Source organism: Danio aesculapii, chromosome 3, assembly GCF_903798145.1.
Source record: "Danio aesculapii chromosome 3, fDanAes4.1, whole genome shotgun sequence".
Classification (NCBI taxonomy): domain Eukaryota; kingdom Metazoa; phylum Chordata; class Actinopteri; order Cypriniformes; family Danionidae; genus Danio; species Danio aesculapii.
The window spans coordinates 59,991,306-60,013,892 of NC_079437.1; the positions used below are offsets into that span (position 1 = coordinate 59,991,306).

Here is a 22,587-nt window from a genome sequence, read left to right on the forward strand (position 1 = left end):
TTGAAAAACACAGCGAGAGATTATAGTGGAATTATAAATACATATAATAATGAGCTATGGTCGATCTGGGCTCAAACTAACCTTGTTGTCATCTGGATGAACAGCCACAAAGCCAAGAAGAAGAGCAGATTTACCCTGTGCCGCATAGTTTTTTACGAGCCAGTCTGAGGCGCGAGCGGTTTCGCTTTCTTCCTTGCGCTCGCGCGCGTCTAACATTATATCTGAAATAACAAACTTCTTGAGCTGATGATAATAACCTGCGCTTGATTATTGACGTGCTTTTGAAACCCGATCCTGTCAGACACTGACAAACGCGAGAGTGAAGCGCGAAGAAACAAAGGAGAAGCCGGAAAAAAAGAGCACATTATTATTCAGCAAACATGAACAAAATGCCATGTATTACTAACTTATCATCTTCACCTTTTGGACTAATATGAACCGAGAATGACGGAATTACTGTCTAACAGAGGCTACATGTGCTGCTGAAGATTACAGACACAGATAAGAGGTTTTCACTGACTGTAGGCTATAATTTGTGTTGTTTTGAACCTAAATACGGAAGAAATGTCTGCTATATGGAGTTCTTCTGTAGTTGGTAACATATCGGATACTGTAAGGGGCTGTATGTGTTTATATATGTTCATTTATTTAGTTATTTAATATAATTACAGACGTTACAGTAGGCTGTTTCGCACTGTCATTGATCTGCAGTTATAATCAACTCATGTTCATTGAAAAGTTAGTAATAAACATTTCTACACAAGTATTTATGTGTATGAAGCATCTGTGTTGTGAGAAGTGCTTCTCATATGATATGTGACCCGTACAGCTTTATTGTAAAGATTTCCTCGAGCTAGAATGACGTCGACTGAAACTTTCTGTCATACACCACGCCCACCAAAAAGGTACCCTTGTTAGTGGAAACGCAAGCCTGATAAAGGTGACCCGTACCAAACCGAACCGTACCGTACCAGTCAGCAGAAACGAGCCACTAGACTTTTGTTTCGGAACCGGTCTCGTTGGCCCAGTTAGCGCGGTTCGTTTGGCATATGTGAATCCAGCAATCGCCAAAACAATCGGTCCGAGATCGCCTGAATGAGGTGATCTCGGCTCGATTGAAACGAACTCTGGAGTGGATCGATAGTAGTGAGAAAGCTATACAATCCAAGCCCGGTTATATCACAGTGTATTATGGATATGTAATAGGCACAGGACTATATGAAGAGAGAATTATGAGTGGGGCGGGAGGTCATTCCAGACATCCCAAGTCTCCCGGAAGTTTCGGGAGTCTCTCGTAAATGCACAGAGACTCCCGGATGCCCGCAAACGAGTGATAATCTCCTGGAAATCACACGTCTCCCTCCCAATACTCAAATACGTCGTGCTCCCTTCTCACCCCTCCCCAGACATGCCGCGCACACCCTGTCAAACACCACCAAACCCCCCTGATCTTCACATAATCACCCTCCCCGGTCTTCACATCGCTTGTCCTATTGCTCAACGTCATAACTTAAATAAGGAGGCATGACAGCTGAGCGGGACTCTGCAGAATAAACCGTGAAGCTCTGACCAAAGCTTTCATAGAGAATAAACTGTTACTTGTTTTGGTGATCTTTCCTGGCCGTCATCCTGGTGATTCTCTCTGCTGGAACAAAGACACAACGGATGAGAACAGAGCGAGTCATTTCTGTCATGACGAATGAATCTCAGAGCGCGAGTCTTCCTCCGTCTTACCCATAATCCTCAGCATGTGCAGTGACCTCACAGAGACTCTCCTGAGCTGCTCTCTCTGCATCTTCAGTAGAGCTGCTGAGGCCGTTAGCTGAGGCCGACTGATCCTCACACACATCTTCAGTCTCCTCACACACATCTTCAGTCTCCTCACACACATCTTCAGTCTCCTCAGTCTCCTCAGGCTCTGATGAACTCTTCTTCTGAGCTTGTTTTTTCCCGAAGTACAGTGATATGAGGCGCGTGTCTCTGGCCGCTTCCGCCAGTTTCTGCTGCTTCCTGCTGAGCTTTTTGCTTGGGCTGTTTAGGGAGGAAGAGCTGCCGCTTTTGGCTTTGATGGAAGACGTGTTGTTGTTGTTCTTCTGTGTTTTCCCGCTCTCTTCCTCACAGATATTGTCTCCAGGTGTTTGGTCGGAGCTCTTGAGGAGATCTCCAGCTGGCTGAAACAGGCTGGACGAGCCTCGAAATCCCGCTCCCACACGCTTCCTCTTCAGCTGCAATCAGGAGAAAAACAAGACGACTGCGGGATCAATAATACACCTCAAAATGATGTTAGTTATCTCGGTTCTAAGTGCAAATATCGAACAAAATATTAAATCAAGAAGCTTAATATGATTTTTGTTTGTTTTCAGAAGTTAAAGTTGGCGAGAAATCAAAATGTACACCTCTTTCTTATCTTTATATGTATATAGTAGTGGTTTTGATAATCGATGTATCTCATAATGTTTAATCAAATACCAATAACCTTCCCTCCCCCGTAAAATGACTTTTCTTCTCTTCTGGTCACATGGAATGTCTTTAGGGCAGGGTTATCAGTCATTTAGGGCAGGGCTATCAGTTCTTTAGGGCAGGACTATCAGTCTTTTAGGGCAGGGTTATCAGTTCTTTAGGGCAGGACTATCAGTCTTTTAGGGTGGGGCGATCAGTCCTTTAGGGCAGGACTATCAGTCTTTTAGGGCAGGGTTATCAGTTCTTTAGGGCAGGACTATCAGTCTTTTAGGGTGGGGCGATCAGTCCTTTAGGGCAGGACTATCAGTCTTTTAGGGCAGGACTCTCAGTTCTTTAGGGCAGGACTATAAGTCTTTTAGGGCGGGGCTATCTGTCCTTTAGGGCGGGGCTATCTGTCCTTTAGGGCGGGGCTATCAGTCCTTTAGGGCGGGCTATCAGTCCTTTAGGGCGGGGCTATCGTCCTTTAGGGCGGGGCTATCCGTCCTTTAGGGTGGGGCAATCAGTTTTTTAGGGCAGAGTTTATCAGTCCTTTAGGGTGGGGCAATCAGTCCTTTAGGGCGGGGCTATCAGTCCTTTAGGGCAGAGCTTATCAGTTCTTTAGGGTGGGGCGATCAGTCCTTTAGGGCAGGGCTATCTGTCCTTTAGGGCAGGGCTATCAGTCCTTTAGGGTGGGGCGATCAGTCCTTTAGGGCAGGACTACAAGTTCTTTAGGGCAGGGCGATCAGTCCTTTAGGGCAGGACTATCAGTCCTTTAGGGCGGGGCTATCAGTCTATTAGGGTGGGGCAATTAGTGTTTTAGGGCAGGGCAATCAGTGTTTTAGGGCGGGGCTATCAGTCCATTAGGGTGAGTGCTATCAATCCTTTAGGGTGGGGCGATCAGTGCTTTAAGGCAGGGCTTATCAGTCTTTTAGGGCAGGCCAGTGCAGTCAGTGCGAGCTATAAGTCCTTTAACATGGGGCTATAATTCCTTTAGGGTGGGGCTATTGGTGCTTTAGGGTGGGGCTTATCAGTCCTTTAGGGTGTGGCGATCACTGCTTTAGGGCAGGGGTTGTCAGTCCTTTAGGGTGGGGCGATCAGTCTTTTAGGCGGGGCTATCAGTCTTTTAGGGCAGGCCAGTGCAGTCAGTGCGAGCTATAAGTCCTTTAGCATGGGGCTATCATTCCTATAGGGCGGGGCTATCAGTCATTTGGGGCAGGGCTATAAGTCCTTAATGGCAGGGCTATTAGTCCTTAGAGGAGAGGCTATTTGGTAATTTAGGTCAGGGCTATCAGCACAGGCTATAACTCCTTTAGAGTGGGGCTAAAATTTCTTAAGGGTCGGGCTATAAGTGCAGGTCTATAAGGGCGGGGCTATCATTCATTAAGGGAGGAGCTAGAGGTCCTTTAGGGTGGGGCTACCAGTCCTTTAGGGCAGGACTGTCCGTCCTTTATGGTGGGTCTATCAGTCCTTTATGGCGTGGTTATTAGTTCTTTATGGCGGGGCTATTAGTACTTTAAAGTGGGGCGATTAGTCCTTTAGAGTGGCAGGGCAGTCAGTGTAAGCTATACGTCCTTTAGAGCTGTGGTCTAAATTGTGTGATGTTCTCACCGAGTATATCTGAGAGGCTGAAGTGAAGCCGTCCAGATGTTGAGCAGACGAGGAGCAGGTCGGCTTCTCCTCTGCAGATTCACATGGTTTCTCCTCAGTGATGCTCACAGATGTGCTCTTCTTCATCTCTGACACCTGCACACACACATAAAGTCATGTGCAAAAGTTTGGACCCCTTATTCAATTCCAGTTTTTCCATAACAGGACGTAAAACATGATCTGATCTAAAAGTATGTGAAATAAAACGTCAGATGAACAACATTTTTTTCATCTTGTGATGCAGAAAAAACTTAAATGAGAAAATAGTGGGCGTGGCATTTTCTCTACTGTGAGCTGATTGGATGTAGTAAAGTTGGCATTTTATTCAGAAAGATGGGAAAAAGTGTTTGGGGAGAGTTATTACAACCTAACAGACTCCTCCTCCTCCTCCTCACCATTTCTGTTTGTTGTCAAAACTGACAGCTAGAGGGGCGTGGTTAAGTTTGTTAGCCACGCCCACTACCTCAGACAGACCTAATCTGAAAGTTTAATGAAAACAAAACAAGTGCATTTTCAGATTTCAATTGAAGATCTCAAGGGCAAACTATTGTTTTTTTCTCAATGACATGCACAGACGAATTGTTCACTACAGAACTATGTGAGCTAACAAAATCAATATGGTCAGTTTTGATTTCATGTGTACTTTATTTGAATATGGTATCCCTGTACTCGATTGGTCAGCAAGCTCGCCAGACCTATGACCTATGTGTATTGTGGAAATGAAGATAAAAAACACCAGACTAACACAGAAGAGCCGTTTTTCAGAGCTTCATAACACTGACTGATCATTTCATGCCACGTCACACTGCTGAAGTAGTTCATGCAAGAACGTGATATTTTTAGCCGGAGTTAGCATACCGGCCCATGCCTAGTCTTCATACGAAAAGCCATGAACATCACCAGTGCACACTAACTTTTTCACACAACTGTACACAAACAATGCACATTAATGCAAGATAGCTTCACATGCGCTGTCTGAATATGATCATTAGCACTCACTCTCTTCAGAACAGCAGCTTTGTAGATGTTTGCAGATTTACTGCTCTTGAAGATCTCGTGCTCGATGTCCACGGCCTGATCAAGAGCCTCAGAGCTGTGCAAACACAAAACAAGAGGAAACCAAATCATATCAGCATTACAGATGATATAAAACTTGAGATTTAAATAAGCTTTCCATTGATTGATTATTAGAAGCTGAAATACAATTTGAAAATCAGGAATCTGATGGTTCAAAAGCTTTTATTTCAGTATGTTGCAAACTTTAACATCATTTCGTTCAGACATAATAATTATAATAAATATATATATATATATATATATATATATATATTTATTTATTTATACAACAGTTCGGTCTGGTTCTTGAATCTGATTGGCTGATAGCTGTGAGATATTCTGCAATAACAGCACTGGTCCAGCCTCTTTACCCTTCACCTTTGTATTACTCCGCCCACATACAGCAACAAGCAGAGGACACTACAGTTTGACAAATATTGCAGCTGTTGGACAACATAATGTACTTTTGAGGCTTTTTCAGTCGAGAATGTAGTTGTTTAGATTGCAACTGTGCAGTTTATTTATAAGGATAGTGCCTATTTCGAAATATTTATAATTTCTGAGAGACAGCGCGTCGGCGGCCATTAATAAGCCCTTGCTTAGAATATAAAAACAGCATGTTTTCTAAAATAAAGCTGAATAAATCATTATTAAACTTGTAAGTGACATTCTAAGTCGATCTCTCTCTTTTGTATAGATTGCAACTATGTAGTTTATTTATTAGTGCCTATTTTAATAGTTACTTTCCTATCCCATTTCTCAACAGTGTTATTCAGAGACCTCACCCCCGAACACCCCTCCCCCTTCTTATTTTTCCTTATCGCAAACACAACAGCAGTCTCATAGTTATTGCGCTGCTTTTTCTGGGTTAATTATTGTGATATTCCGATTGCAACAGAGAAATACTGTAGACTATGACACTGTAAGTTCAGCCTTATAATCTTAAAATGTCAGCAAAATCACCTGTTTTGTCATTACTTTAGACATTACGCTAGAGAATCATTCCAACACTAGCTCTGAAGTGACGTTGGTGAATAAGTGACGGCTTCTGCTGTTCTGATGTCAGCTGTAGATGTGAATGAATGGTGGAAGAAGGTAGTTCAGAATACAAAAGGGTTTTTAGACTCTCGTGTTTGATTTTCTTTTTTATATACTTGATTGTGCCATCGAACTGTTGTATAAACGCAATATCACGCTCGTATCAGTGCGATATGGCTGTATATAAGCACTGGTGGGACACTAAGGCACTTTGCCTGCAGCCTCCTGCTATGAGTGTGATATTGCTCATATATATATATATATATATATATATATATATATATATATATATATTATATATATATATATATATATATATATATATATATATATATATATATATATATATATATATATATATATATATATATATATTTGATTTGATTTATCTGATTTGATTGGTCATTACCAAAGCCAAAACTGGAACTAATATAACAAAAAATCTGAAGATTACAGTGCAAAAAATATAATAAAATAAAAAGGAAAAATCAAGAGAAAAATTATTCAGTTGACATTTAGTAGTTAATAATAAAATAAAGAAAATAAAGTAAATAAATAAATAAATAAATAAAAAATAAAGGAAATAAATAAATAAAGGAAATAAAGGAAATAAATAAATAAATAAATGAATAAATAAATAAAGGAAAGAGAAAAATAGAGGAAATGAAAAACTAATTAAACAAATAGAAAAGGAAATTAAAGAAATTAAAATAACAATAAAGGAAATAAATAAATAAATAAGGAAAAATAAAAAATAAAAGAAATAAAAAAATAAAGGTAATAAACAAATAAACAAAAGGAAATAAAAAATAAAGTAAATATAAAAAAAAAAAATCAAGAAAAAAAAGAAAAATAGAGGAAATAAAAAAACTAATTCAATAAATAAAAAAATTAATAAAAAATAATAAATAATAATAAAGGAAATAAATAAAGGAAATACATAAATTAAATAAATTAATAAAAAACTAAATAAATAAATAAAATAAATAATAAAGGAAATAAAAGAAATAAAAATTGGATTCTGAATGTGGAGTCTGCTTTACCGGTGTAAAAACTCTGCATCTCCGCTGTGGCTGCTCAGACACTCCTGCAGGAGAGACCAACAGTGCTCTCGACTCTGCAACACACACACACACACTCTGAGACTCCATCAGAGGGCAGCACTGCACAACAGATATAATACAAAGAAATCTGCCAATATTGTAACACACACAGATTTACACTCAGTAATAAAATCAGAGGCCAAATACCATTCGATCTGATCAGTCTACAATCATACTGCCGTTGTGTTCAGTTAGAAAATATCACGATTGCATGTGAAGTTACAGACAAGACACCTTTTAAAGATCTGAAACTCTTCAGATGATGGTTTTTACCTTCACTGTGAGTCTGGGGATCCTCTGACTGCTGGCATCCTTCAACACACAGTCCGCATCTGACACAAACATCAACATTTACATCCACACACTGCTCAACGCGTGCTGTAATCTGTCAGAAAATGATATCTAAGAACTGACCTGGTGGAACAAACGTCTCTTTGGGAGCATCTGATCCCTGTAAATAAAACAAGAGAGATCTTGAAGATCATATATGCTCCATTTTCCCGTCTTAATCAACTGTTAGTACTGTAAAATCCTAATGCATGACTTTATAGATACGCGAGGAGGGGCAGGTTTTTTTTTGTCTGTAAGAAACTCCATGACTGTGTTTTTGTAACATGATGAGCGTGAGGAGTTAAACAGGAGTAAACCTGCAGTGGCTTCAGCACAGCTGTAGCTTGTTCAGCTTTATGAGGGAGGACTGAAACACACAGCTGGAAAACATATGTGGAGGAGAGAGACAGAGAGAAGAGGAATGTTCTGGCTCAGACCGTGAGGGTGAAGTGATCCATATGTGTCATAAAACATGGAGCTAATGCCATAATAATATGCATTACTGCAATGTGAAGATAAACACAGCTCTTTTGGCTTTGAGGGCTCTATGAGCAGTAAGAACTCTTTAACAAAAACAAAACATCATCAAGAATACATTAGATAAAATAAACGGTGTTCTTCTTAATTTATATTCAAGAGTGAAAATGTTTCAGGGTTTTCATAAACTCTTGAAGCAGCACAACTGCTTTCAACATCTTCTTAAGCATTTTGTGACGCTGAAGACTGGAGTGATGCTGAAAACTCAGCTGTGATTCACGTGAATTAACTAAGAGAACATTTGGTGTGAGCCTGAGCAGGTACATCTTTAAAGCTTTCCAAGTGCTAACATGGCTAAAGATTTTAACAAGCTTTGTCATTGCGACTGAATGCTAACACCATTTTAAACCAAGATGGAAACACGTTTTAGCTCTTTTAATGTTTTAACATGCTGCTAACACCATCCCTGAGCCTCACCCCAACATGGCTGCCATTCATGAATCTCTGCCATCATGTCAGTCTCACTCAGAGATACTCTACCACAGCATCCTAGCATCCTACACACGTCCAGTGTTTCAGACACATCACTGATATCAGCTTAAGCATCTATGTGCTGCCTCCTTACTTTCCCATTGCACCCTCATCCTAACTCTCAAACGCCATTAGGCCTCGGCCTCAAGCACCATAGAGTCCTAATCTCCACCCTCATGAGCCATAATGCCCTCATCCCCACCCTCACGAGCCATAGAGCCCTGATCCCCACCCTCATAAGGCATAGAGCCCTGATCCCCACCCTCACGAGCCATAGAGCCCTGATCCCCACCCTCACGAGCCATAGAGCCCTGATCCCCACCCTCACGAGCCATAGAGCCCTGATCCCCACCCTCATGAGCCATAGAGCCCTGATCCCCACCCTCACGAGCCATAGAGCCCTGATCCCCACCCTCACGAGCCATAGAGCCCTGATCCCCACCCTCACGAGCTTTAGAGCCCTGATCCCCACCCTCACGAACCATAGAGCCCTGATCCCCACCCTCACGAGCCATAGAGCCCTGATCCCCACCCTCATGAGCTGTTCAGCGCTGATTCCCACCCTTATGAGCCATAGAGCCCTGATCCCCACCCTCATGAGCCATAGAGCCCTGATCCCCACCCTCATGAGCCATAGAGCCTGATCCCCGTCCTTATAAGCCATAGAGCCCTCATCCTCGCCCTCATGAGCCAGAGCCATGATTTCCACCCTCATGAGCAATAGAGCCCTGATCCCTGCCCTCATGAGCCACAGTGCCCTGATTTCCTCCCTCACGTGCCATTGAGTCCTGATCCACACCCTCATAAGCCATAGAGCCCTCATCACCACCGTCATGTGCCATAGAGCCCCCATCCCCACCCTCATGAGTCATACAGTACAAAGAGCCCTGATTCCTGCCCTCATGTGCCATAGAGCCCTCATCCCTGCCCTCACGTGCCATAGAGCCCTGATCCCCAACCTCATGAGTCATTCAGTACCGATTTCCACCCTCATGAGCCATAGAGCCCTCATCCCCACCCTCATGAGCCATAGAGACCTGATCCCTGCCCTTATGTGCCATAGAGCCTTCATCCCCTCCCTCATGTGCCATAGAGCCCTGATTTCCACCCTCATGCGCTACTGAGTCCTGATCACCCACTCTTGCTCTGTATGGCCCTGTTCCTCCATTGTCACCTGTTATTTTTTAGAGCATCTAGAGGTCATTTCTTGTAGGAGGGTTATGTCATGCTCCTGTTTGTTTTTCAGCTGTTCTGTTCACTTTTCTTTGTTGTCAGGGCTACACCCAAGTAACTTCTTCATGTAACCCTAGTTTGTTCCCTTAGTTACTAATCGTCTCTACCCCTTGGTTCCTAGTTGGGTGGTTAGCCCCTGGTTTGCTCAGTGTACTTAACAATTCTGTTTGAGTATTTGAGTCTTTGTCTGTCATTGAATGTGAATGTGTCAGATGTTCCTGTTCCTTCATTTCCTGTGTTTTTCATCCCATCTTCCCTGGATTTAGTTTTTTTGTTGAATTTAATACATGTGTTACGGCGTTTGGATCAGCCTCTTGCCTTTGCATTGCCTTCTGTGACACTGGATGTGTATTCAAAAGTTTGCCCACAATTGTTAATTCACCTTTCTCAAGCTCATCTGCTTCTTGAAGAGATCTCCAAACTGTTTCTTCCTCTTCTCAGAGTCATCTTCCTCACTGCCATACTCCTCATCATGCCTGAACACACAGACACACATAGACATACACAAACAGACACAGGTCTCTCAGTCTCCACATATTAACTACACCCATCATTCATCTGCTGCAGTCTCAGATCAGCGGACCTCTCGAAGCCGTAACCCTTCCTTCCTCCGGCGTACAGCTCTGGATCGAATCCGAATGGTCCTCTAGGCTCTGTGCTTTGTGTCGGGTTGGTTCTGGTGCTCAGGGCAGCTGCTCTGGCCAGCTGAGCACGCACCAGTTTGGGGTCACGACAGAAATCACACGCTCCTGCACAGTTGGGTTTCTCATTGCCAAAAAACGTTGAGATGGTGGCATGTCGGCACCTGAAGAGTAAATGTGAGATTAAAATATCTAGCAATATTGCAAACAATTCCAATAGTTGTAAAATGTAAAACACAAAAGATGTTACGGTACGGCAGGGTACATAGTAATACGTTATTGAGCTTGGTAGGGCAAATTCAGACAACATTAGGTCAAAATGCAGTTCTTACTGATTATTGTTGTAAAAAAAGTGGTTCTCAATTCCAGTTCTCGGGCCCCCCCCATGTGTAACCACGCTGGTCCTACACCACTCAACCCGCTCCGAGCTGGGATCGAACTGGCAACCTTCCGCATGGGAGTCGGTTGCTCTAACAGGTAGGCTAAAGACCATGGCCTATATGTCTGTACATACAACACCTTCAGAGGTCACAACTGTGTTTAAAAGCCCCTATACAAGTGATTTTTACATAATAGTCGCACTTTAAGTTGTTTGACAACTGGTGACTCTCATAAAATATATTCCTGAGCAGATCCTACCCTGGAACAAGCACTGGTGCAGCCAGCCATTGGTTCCCTAACCCTAACCCAGAACCCAAACATCTCCAGTTCTGTGCGGGGGTGCGGTTAGCCCAACCAAATTGCACTCAACCCATCCTCTTCCAAACATGCCAGGACCGGTTCAACAAACCACATCCGGCTACCATACAGAGCACTTAACTTATTCAGACTAATCAGGATTTGGGGAATGGTTTAGATGGCCTAGTGCATGGGGTCACCAACCCTGATCCTGAAGGGCAACCTTCCTGCAGAATTCAGCTGCAACCCTGATCAATCACACCTCAACCAATTAATTAGGACCATGAAGCAGCACTTGATAAGTACAGACAGGTCAGGGTTGCAACTGAAACCTGCAGGAAGGTAGCTCTCCAGGAACAGGGTTGGTGAACCTTGGCTTAGTGTAAGTACACCCTTAGTTCCCATTTGATTATTGAACTTCTGTTTATGAATTCTAGACCCTGTTTACACCTGGTATTAAGATGAGGAGCACTGTTGCTGGTTGCTATACGACTTCATTGTAAGAGTGAGGAACTTGTGAGAAACTCAGTTGGTTAAGTAAGTAAATTATAACTCATTCGTTCGTTTGTTTTCAGATGTTCACTTTCAATGAAAAACAGGAGGTGTTTCTCAGTAAATATTTGTGCACACACACATACAGTGTGAAGTTTAAAATAGACCCGTGTGCTTCTCACTTCACAGACCACTGGGTTTCAGGTTTCAGAGTCTGAAATAGCTGGTGAGGCCGAGGGAGAGGCTGAAATCCCCCCAAAACACATTTACATGGCCTGACACACACAAAGACCCTCTGTGTGCCAACACTGACGCCCACAACCAGAGTCCAACCAGAGCCCTATTCCTGATCACTACAACACCGCTCAACCCTTACTGATGTCCTCTTAAGGCTACAACATAGCAAAGGTTTCTTTTTTCTCAAAGTAAACACTGGATGTTTTCACAAAATAAGGAACTTTGAGGTAAACAAATGCTAAAACATTAAGGATAAATTAATGCTGAACAAATGCAGATAAAAGAAATAGTGGCATGCTTTGAAACATCCTGTTCACACTTATTAAGTGTGAAAGTTTGTTCTGTCTGGCAGAAACCGCACTATAAAGACACTCAGCATTTCTGAGCCACATTTTACCCTAAAAACAAAATGAAAAATGTCTACTTTTAAAGGCTACTATCATTGACTGGTGCCAGAATGGCTGGTCTGAGCATTTCAAAAACTGCTGATCTACTGAGACTTTCACAAACAACCATCTCTAGGGTTTACAGAGAATGGTCTGAAAAAGAGGAAATATTCAGTGAGCGGCAGTTCTGTGGGCACAAATGCCTTGTTGATGCTAGAGGTCAGAGGAGAATGGCCAGACTGGTTCCAGCTGATAGAAAGGCAACAGTAACTCAAATAATCACTCGAGGTGTGCAGAAGAGCATCTCTGAACACACAACACATCCAACCTTGAGGCAGATGGGCTACAGCAGCAGAAGACCACACCGGGTGCCGCTCCTGTCAGCTAAGAACAGGAAACTGAGGCTACAATTCACACAGGCTCACCAAAACTGGACAATAGAAGATTGGAGAAACGTTGCCTGGTCTGATGAGTCTCGATTGGATGGTCGGGTTAAAATTTCACCAGCAACATGAAAGCATGGATCCATCCTGCCTTGTATCAATGGTTCAGGCTGCTGGTGGTGGTGGTGTAATGGTGTGGGGGATATTTTCTTGGCACACTTTGGGCTCATAAGTTCCAATCGAGCATGTCAACGCCACAGCCTACCTGAGTATTGTTGCTGACCATGTCCATCCCTTTATGACCACAGTGTCTCCATCTTATGATGGCTACTTCCAGCACGATAACACGCCATGTCATAAAGCGCCAATCATCTCAGACTGGTCTCTTGAACATCACAATGAGTTCACTGTACTCAAATGGCCTCCACAGTCACAAGATCTCAATCCAATAGAGCACATTTGGGATGTGGTGGAACGGAAGATTGGCATCATGGATGTGCAGCAACTGCGTGATGCTATCATGTCAATTCGGACCAAAATCTCAGAGGAATATTTCCAGTACCTTGCTAAAATTTATGCCATGAAGGATTAAGGCAGTTCTGAAGGCAAAAGGGGTCCAACCCGATACTAGTAAGGTGTATATTTATTTACAAGGTTTATTATCATATCCCAATAATGCATAACAATGGTCAAAACATAACTGTATTTTTAATGTGCACATTTCATGGTGCTAAAGCAGGTTTAATATGCAAAATATAGTTTTAATTTCTGTTAATATACAGTTTTCTCACTCTCTCTATTGGAAATGCTGATTATGTGATAAGATGTTACTCTTTGCACTGCTTTTATAGTATTGTGAATGCAAAGAAGAATGTTTTTACTTACTGGGAATCTGTAAAGAAATGGTAAAATACATACATTTGTTTTGTTGATATGCAAATTCTCTCTCTCTCACTCACACAAACACACTTTCTCTCTCTAACACACACACAAACAAACTATTTCTCTGTCTCTCACACACAGTATTACTGCTCTCTAACACAAAACAGTCTTTTTCAGAAGAACCTCAAGACAAAAGGAGGAGAAAAAAAAACAGTGTCTCAAGTGATTTGAGGGGAGGAGAAAAGACAGCAGAAAGAAAAGAGGGAGGAGACCAACACGGTAAACAGAGAGAGAGAGAGAGAGAGAGAGAGAGAGAGAGAGAGAGAGAGAGAGAGAGAGAGAGAGAGAGAGAGAGAGAGAGAGAGAGAGAGGAGTAAAAGTGCACAGTTCAGTTATCAGAGAGTCGCTATACTGGTAAAGTCAAACATCGGAGAACAAACACACACAGCATGACACACACCACTTTAACAACAACTGCCTGACGAAACAGAGAGCAAACACACACACGCATACACACACACACACACATGCACACAAGTGAGTGGAGAACTACATACTGGAGCTGAGGTAAGAGAGCTTTAACATCTGTTTCTCTGTATGTGTGTGTATGTGCCTGTGAGAGTTCATGTTTGTGTGTGTGTGTGTGTGTTCATTTCTGTGTGTGTTAGTGTACATGTGTTTGTATGTTCATGTAAGCGTGTTTGTGTGTTCAAGTGGGAAAAAGGCAACAAATCGATCTAAACTGGAGATGATAATGGCATGATAATTTTGCATTACGATCATAGTGACTAAAAAGGTCACGATTTTCAACATTATTAACGCAGTGATGTAAAAATGTGCTGAACAAATTATTTAAATAGATTTAAAACCAATACGAAATGCAAATTCACAGCACCAAGTGATTTGTTAGCTTAAACAGTAGCTTTAACAGTGCTAGCTAGATTTCAGACGACCAAAAACTGTAAAAACAAAGCTACTATAAAACAATACATCTCACACTTCATTTTAAAAAAAGTCATTATTTACATAATACTTTAATAACATGTCAGACATTTGATCTAAAAGCAACTGAAGTAATAAAAACAACAAATAAACAAAGATTTGTAGCTAAATAAATGACCATTTCCAGTTAGTCTATTGATTACACAAATTATATAGACGCTATTGTTAGAAGCTCTGGTTTTGATATTAATATGCTAAGTTGTTGTTATAATGACGTTATTCACTCCAAGAACTATAAAGAATTAAACTGTTTATATGACATAATTCACATTAGCGTTTATCAAAACAAGTATTTAAACGGCTTATAATAGGAGATCTGAATGAAGATGTAACTCCGTCCTCTGACTGTAGGAGGCGCTTGCGGAACAAAACTGCGCTGTTGCCGTGGTTACCGCGGTAGAAGAGATAAACATTGCTTTATACTCCTGAGGTAAGAGCAAAAGAAAACACAATCCCTGACATTTAGTTCCCTTCAGAAACACATTCATGTGCTTGATTCATTCATTCATAGCTCATGTTATTTACCACAGCAGTCTAGTCTACAGGTTGTAAAATACCTCATGGTAGATATTCAAGTTTTCGTTCAAAACAAAAGTCTTCTGCGCATGCGCGAAATTTTAACGGCTTTGTTTACACTTTAATCGATGGTTTTAGTTACAACACGAAATGTTAACACTAAAGTAATGTTTCATCACATAAGCCGTGAAGGGACATCCATAAATGCGGTAAAACATTACTGTTTTTTCTCATTTACACTGAGGTAAGATGAAAAGAAAATATCCTTAATATTTGGTTCCCTTCAGAAACACATTTCATGTGCTTCAATCATTCATAGCTCATATTTTACCTCAGCAATCTGGTCTACAGGTTGTCAAACATCTTACGGTCGATATCCTTAAAGTATTCATTCAAAGCGAAAGTCTGCGCGAAATTTAATGGGGTTTGTTTAAACATTAATCAATATGGTTTTAATTATAATGCCAAATGTTAACACTAAAGTAATGTTTCATCAAATGAGTCCTGAACAGAGATCCATAAATGTGGTAAAACATTAAATATAAACCTTTATAAATGATAACTGAATCGTATGTTATTAATAACTTCATGCGTTTGGAAATCATATTTTGGGGCAGTTTAAAATACAGTGAAAAGTTTTTTATTATTTAAAGCACCAAAGAGTATTTATTTACTTTCAAACACAATTTTGCCATGTAAAGAGGCAGAGAAACTGATTGAAAATGTTCTGACTACTTGTATCGAAATCATTAGTTTGTTAACACTTCACACAATAAGGCTCCATTAAAGTTAACATTAATTAAACTAACCTGGCAACGAGCATCAGCAATTATCTAAACATGAAATTTTGATGTTCTCAGACAAACCCAGTCGTTTTCTGTATGCGTTTGTGTGTGTGTGTGTGTGTGTGTGTGTGTGTGTGTGTGTATGTATATATATATATGTATATATATATATATATATATATATATATATATATATATATATATATATATATATATACACACACACACACACACACACACACACATACATACATACATACATACATACATACATACATGCATACATGACCTCAAAACTAATATCTAAACAGAAACAGAAAAAAATGGTAATTAAACTAACCAACATTTGAGAGTATAAACAATTAAAATACAGGACAAAATATGACATTACAGTGTTCATATGTAATAAAAACATCAGTCAGCCATCGTCATCACACTGTTGTGCATACATTACAATCTAAACTAACTAAAAAAGATGTAAACCAAAGAACTAATGCTAAAAGTGCTAATAACAAGTAAATGAATAGCAAGTAATGACTCTTTGTTCACACTTTATCACACTTATTACATTGCTACTTGCCATAAACATTTCGACACAAAACATTGATCTGAGATGTAATGAACTTTTAATTAAAACATAAAGCTGACAGAAAGACAAACAACTGAATGGAGTATGCACTAACCTACATATTATTCCACACATGAGTCCACAAAATTAGGGTTGCGCTGGTCTGAAAATAGCAACAAATCGTGCAAAACACATCTTGCACCTTGTTGCACCGGGTGAATGATAAGACCCTGAAAGTATGAATGACAAATAATTGCAGTTGCAAATAAAGTAATTGAATACCTTGATTCCAGAAGTTTTGATAGCTAATTGTTCTTTTTAACTCAGTAAATGTTTAACTTAATATGAATTAAGGATTTTATTTAATTCTTTTTTTTTTTGCTTTACCAGATATAATATTATAGAGCTTTATAAATAAACAGTGCGGGAAAAGGTATTGAACACATCACCATTTTTCTCAGAAAACATATTTCTAAAGGTTCTTTTGACTTTTATAACAACCAAAAAAATCCATATATGCAAAAAAAAAAAAAAAAGAATTACTTACTAAATTAAGTTATGTGTAATAAAATGAAATGACACAGGCAAAAGTTTTGAACACATGAAGAAAGGGAGGTGTAGAAAGGCGGTGAAAGCCCAGACAGCAGCTGAAATCTTTCAGTAGTTCTTCAGCAACCCTCTGCCATTCGTCAGTGTAAATGAATATCAGCTGCTTCAGTCCAACATCTATATTAGCAGATGATGAAGATGAAACAATTTCAGCAAGACACTGATCCTAAACACAGCCAAGGAAACTCCCAAATGCTTTAGAGAAAGAAAATCAACCTGTAGAATGGCCCAGCCAATCACCTGAGCCAAATCCAATAGAAAATACAAAATAAAGCTCAGATTTGATAGACGAGACCCACAGAAGCATCAAGACTTTTACACTCTGCTGAAGCCTGTGAGAATCTCACACGAGCGAAGGATGTGAATTCATTCTCCATATGAAAGGCGGTACTTTGCCAGTATTCTTCAAAACACTACAGGTTTTACCCAATTGTAACACTGGAAAAGCAGTCACAAGTGTCATAAAATAGAAAAAGGGGTTTATGCATAATCTGACAGCTGAATAAGCAAGCTTTCCGTTGATGTATGGTTTGTTAGAACAGGACAAGATGAAACTATGTGAAAATCTAGAATCTGAGAGTAATTAATGAGAGAATCGCCTTTGAAGTCGTACAATTGAGGGTTTTTAGCACTGCATCTTACTAATCAAACATAAAACTTTGATATATTTTCTTTCAATATTAATACCTTTCTATCATTTACTATATTAAAGCAATCATTTAAAAGCTGACGGGATCTCTCCTCTCTCTCCATGTCTTCAGATCAGACAGCCAGAATGAGCTCTTCACAGGATATAATGAGCCTCCTCCAGAACGTCTGGACCAAACTGCAGGCTCTTCCCCAAGACCACCCGCTCACCCAGGCGGCGTTTTCCATCATCGTGCTGTTCTTCTGTAAGCGCTCCATCATTTTGCCAGAGGTTTTATTTGAACTCAAGGCGGAGAGCTTAGATTAGAGGCCTCCACGAGTGCACATCCATACTTAGCTTGCTATTTTAGTGACCGTGCGGCACATAGACTGACATTAAAAACTCTTAATAAGTAGGTGTCTGTAAATGTGGGAGGATTTAGGTTAAAGTGGAAGGTTTCTGACATTAGACGTTTCTTTTCTCCTGCTATAAATTCCCATTTCGGAGTGGACTATGAATCTTGAGTTCTGAGAGTTAAGTTGGGTCTCAAATGACACGCTTATACACTCAAGCATGTAGCGTAGAGTTTAGGGTCGCCCCAAATGGAGCACTAACATTATTATTACTGCACAAAAATCCTAATTGTTTATGAGACTACATTTATCAGTTGCCAAATTAGGGAAGTAAATGACGAAACTACCAAAGAGTGCCAATTATGAGTTAAACCGCATTCACTATTGAGGACCCATAATCACTCACGTGGGAGAATTTTGCTTTCACAGTCCAAAATAAAGACTCAGCCCCTCGATGGCTCCACTACATGAGCAAAACTGATCAAAATTCATCATCCAGGTATTTTAAGTGGTGTAAAAAGCACAACAATACATGGCAGAGAGAGCCTAAATGCACTGCAAGTTAACAAAACACATGCATATAGAAAATGATTAACAAACTGAGAAAAATCTTCAACAACAGAGTACAGCCTTCTGACCAATCAGAGCAGTTATATAATCAATCAAAGATCAGTAGAACCATTTGACCAATCAGAGCAGAGTTATACAATCAAAGCTCAGTAGAACTATCTGACCAATTAGAGCAGTGTAATCCGTTTAAAGATTAGTAGAGCCACCTGACCAATCAGAGCAGAGTTATCTGACCAATCAAAGCTCAGTAGAGCCATTTAACCAATCAGACCAGAGTTATTTGATCAATTAAAGCTCAGTAGAACCATCTGACCAATCAGAGCAGAGTTATCTGATCAAGGCTCAGTAGAGCCATCTGTCCAATCAGAGCTGAGTTATCATCAATCAAAGCTCAGTTAAGCCATCTGTCCAATCAGAGCAGAGTTATCTAACTGATCAAAGTTCAGTAGAGCCATCTGTCCAATCAGAGCAGAGTTATCTAACTAACCAAAGCTCAGTAGAGCCATCTGTCCAATCAGAGCAGAGTTATCTAACTAACCAAAGTTCAGTGGAGCCATCTGTCCAATCAGAGCAGAGTTATCTAACTAATCAAAGCTCAGTAGAGCCATCTGTCCAATCAGAGAAGAGTTATGATCAAAGGTCAGTAGAATAATTTGACCAATCAGAGCAGAGTTATCCAACTAATCAAAGCTCAGTACAGCCATCTGATCAATCAGAGCTGAGTAACCTGTTCAAAGATTAGAACAGCCATCTGACCAATCAGAGCAGAGATATCAGACCAATCAAAGATTAGCAGGTTTATCTGACCAATCAGTGCAGAGTTATCCCATCAATCAAAGATTAGTAGAGTTATCTGACCAATCAGAGCAGAGTTATCTCATCAATCAAAGATTAGTAGAGTTATCTGACCAATCAAAGCTCAGTAGAGCCATCTGGCCAATCAGAGTAGAGTTATCTGACCAATCAAAGCTCAGTAGAGCCATCTGGCCAATCAGAGTAGAGTTATCTGACCACTCAGAGCAGAGTAAAGTTATCTGACCAATCAAACCAGAGAAGGGCCATGTAACGAGTGTAAGCAAAGTAGAGCCATCTCACCAATCAGAGGAAAGTAGAGTTGTCTGATAAATCAGATCAGAGTAGAACTATCAGACCAATCAGAGCTGAGAAGAGCCATCTGAAAAATCAGAGAAGAGTTATCTGATCAATCAAATCAGAGTAGACCTATCTGACTAATCAGAGCAGAGTAGAGCCATCTGATCAATCGGAGCAGAGTAAAACCATCTGACCAATCAGAGCAAAGTAGAGTTACCTGACCAATCAGACAAGAGTAGAATCATCAAGCCAATCAGAGCAGAGTAGAGCAATTTGGCCAATAAGAGCAGAGTAGAGCCATCTGACCAATAAGAGCAGAGTAGAACCATCTGACCAATCAGATCAAAGTAGATGTATCTGACCAATCAGAGCAGAGTACAACCATCTGATTAATGAAGTCAGAGTAGAGTTATCTGACTAATCAGAGCGGAGTGTTTCCATCTGACCAATCAGAACAGAGTAGAACCATTTCACCAATCAGAGCAGAATTGTCTGACCAATCAGAGTTGAGTAGAGCCATCTGACCATTCAGAACAGAGTAGAACCATTTGACCAATCAGAGTAGAGTAAACCCATCTGGCCAATCACAGTAGAGTAGAGCCATCTGACCCATCAGAGAAAAATAGAGCCATCACACAAAAAGAAACGCCCAGCAAAAGGATTTAAAAAGACCAGACGGTTCAAATCAAGACTCTGAATTGATGCTGCAATGTATATAATGTGAAAATGAAAGTGTTGTGTAACGGATGGATGTAAGCAGTATCAGCAGATATTAAGCAGACAGTCTACTAATACACAAATGACAGAATTGGCGTGTAGTTGCAATTCAACTTTTGGTCAACTAAAATAGCAATAGGGACCATCAAAATCAAGTGTTACCCAAAACAAAAGCCCCAGTCTTTTATATAGCATAACGAGAAGCCATTCCCTGATTTTGGCTGAAATCGGTTTAATTAAGGCATGTGACTGACTGACTGTGTGTGTGTGTGTGTGTGTGTGTGTGTTTGTGTGTCCTGCAGTGACGTTCCTCACTATGATTGTGGCCGGATGTGTTTACGGCTGCTGTGGATGCTGTTCTCCGGGAACCAAAAACAGAGTCTCCACTGAGACATGGGAACCCTGATGAGACACACCACAACGGGCCCAAATAAAACCTGAGCCAGTGAAAGTGTCTGACGCTGTCAATACACAACATTCACAGCCATGTAGAACATCAGAAGAGCTTCAAACGCAGAAGCAGGCCCAATCCTTCATTGTTAACGCCACAAATAAACACCAGATTCCAGCCCTTTACGGGAATGAAGCCACTATGAATCCAGGGCCAAAGACTGACCTCTGGTGTTTGCAAACACAACTGCAGTATTACGAGAAGAGATGAAGAAACTAAAGGCGGGAGGTTTTATGTGGAGCTTTTAAGAGTGTTTTATATTTTTATATACAGCAAGGAAGCATCAAAACAACATCTATAATGTTACAGAAGATTAATATCTGAAATTATGCCTTCTTTCAAAAATAAATTATGTTTAAACTTCCAAGAATCCTAAAAGAAATTGTGGTAATAGTTTATAATAATGACACACGTGACTCATTTATTAAGCATAAGGAAATAGTTAATTCATTATTTGTTAAGCATTACCTCTACATTAACAGATGTTAATAAGCAGTTTATAACTGCAGATACAAATGCTCTATTCTTGACTTGGGGTGCTTTCACACTAGCACTTTTGGTCCGCAGCTGGGTTCGTTTGACATCATAGTACGGTATGTTTAGCTAGTGTGAACCAAGGGGCAACCTCCCGCTATCCCTCGGGAAGCCAATACGGAAGTAACTAAAACTGCAATTCATCAACTCGCCTTGGGGGGGCTGGCTCCAGGAAGTCCAGGTCATTTCTGACTGCAATGGGAAATTGGCCATTTTTACAGCTGATAAAAACATGCTTACACCCTGGTACAAATGATGGCTTTGGTGCATATAGCCATGATTAACCTTCATGACAACTGTGAGGGGGTGAATTTATTTTATAACTCATCCGTTTCGTTTATATTAGGTTATATTAAGTTTGCATAATTAAGGGCGTGGCCACTTGAGTGACAGCTAGGTCTCGCTGCTCGCTGTCTCGTCACCTGAGCTGATTACGGCTAATTAGCCGATAAACTCGGCATATACATCGCATTTTTGTGTTGGTTAATGTTTCTTTACACAGTCAGCTGTCTTTTGGGATTATTTCCTACAATTATCAGATGATATGGGATGCTGTGTGCACTTAATTGTGCTCACAAACCATTCAAGTGGCCTCCGTTTCCCTGGTGAGTAAAGTTATATACTCATATACCATCTCTATAAATGTGTGTGTTTTATTTAAGATCATTTATCATTTATAATGTTCTTTAGAGCTGTAATGCCCTCCAGAATGTGCCAGATTGATTAGCTGTAGGCTATGAAACAGTCATATGAAGCGTTATCATACAGTGTTATGCATGGATTTCAACAATAGTCTTGGATTAACTAACACAGACTATAATTGAAGTGTTTGGACATATTTCGGGTTTTCCTCCTGTTGAATAATGTCATAAGAACAATGTTTAGTGGCTCAATGTATTACAAGAGTGTTTTTAAAAGTCTAAACACTTTATTGATATAGTGTACAGCCAAGCACATGTGGTCAGAACACAAACGAGTCGCAGGTAATAGAGTATTAAGCGTTTCTCCCAAAGTAAGCTCTGTCTAAACCAGGTCCAAGCAAAATGCCAGCAGGTGTCTGTAGCTCCGCTCACTCTCCGCCTTTTTGCCCTTGTTTGGTATCCCGCCGTGGGTGCGATGACGCGCGAACAAAATGGCGATGGTTGGCCGCGCCTACTTGTAGCTTCTTTTGCAGTGTTCAGAAACCTATGGGTGACGTCACGGATGCTC

General features: G+C 40.6%; 2 protein-coding genes across 4 annotated transcripts in view; one reads left to right on the forward strand and one right to left on the reverse strand.

Annotated features, from left to right (window-relative positions):
• recql5 (RecQ helicase-like 5) overlaps nt 1-22,587 on the reverse strand; it is a 41,913-nt gene that overhangs the window by 3,396 nt on the left and 15,930 nt on the right. The window contains exons 8-16 of one of the 2 annotated variants that reach the window (XM_056454348.1): nt 10,438-10,659; nt 10,237-10,330; nt 7,698-7,734; nt 7,557-7,615; nt 7,224-7,297; nt 5,086-5,179; nt 4,048-4,182; nt 1,735-2,225; nt 1,600-1,642 (exon numbers count right to left, since the gene is read on the reverse strand). In XM_056454348.1, coding sequence (XP_056310323.1) covers nt 1,600-1,642; nt 1,735-2,225; nt 4,048-4,182; nt 5,086-5,179; nt 7,224-7,297; nt 7,557-7,615; nt 7,698-7,734; nt 10,237-10,330; nt 10,438-10,659 — 1,249 coding nt within the window. Of the gene's footprint in view, nt 1-1,599; nt 1,646-1,734; nt 2,226-4,047; nt 4,183-5,085; nt 5,180-7,223; nt 7,298-7,556; nt 7,616-7,697; nt 7,735-10,236; nt 10,331-10,437; nt 10,660-22,587 lie in introns of both variants that reach the window. The other variant, XM_056454347.1, reaches the window with a different exon arrangement.
• smim5 (small integral membrane protein 5) lies at nt 13,912-21,224 on the forward strand. Of its 2 annotated transcripts, XM_056454350.1 has the most exons (4): nt 13,912-14,120; nt 14,907-14,985; nt 17,795-17,926; nt 20,696-21,224. In XM_056454350.1, exons 3-4 carry the CDS (start codon nt 17,809-17,811, stop codon nt 20,797-20,799), a joined length of 222 nt encoding a protein of 73 aa, XP_056310325.1. In that variant the 5' UTR covers nt 13,912-14,120; nt 14,907-14,985; nt 17,795-17,808; the 3' UTR covers nt 20,800-21,224. The 2 variants fall into 2 exon arrangements, with proteins under 2 accessions (XP_056310325.1, XP_056310324.1); XM_056454349.1 differs by lacking the exon at nt 14,907-14,985.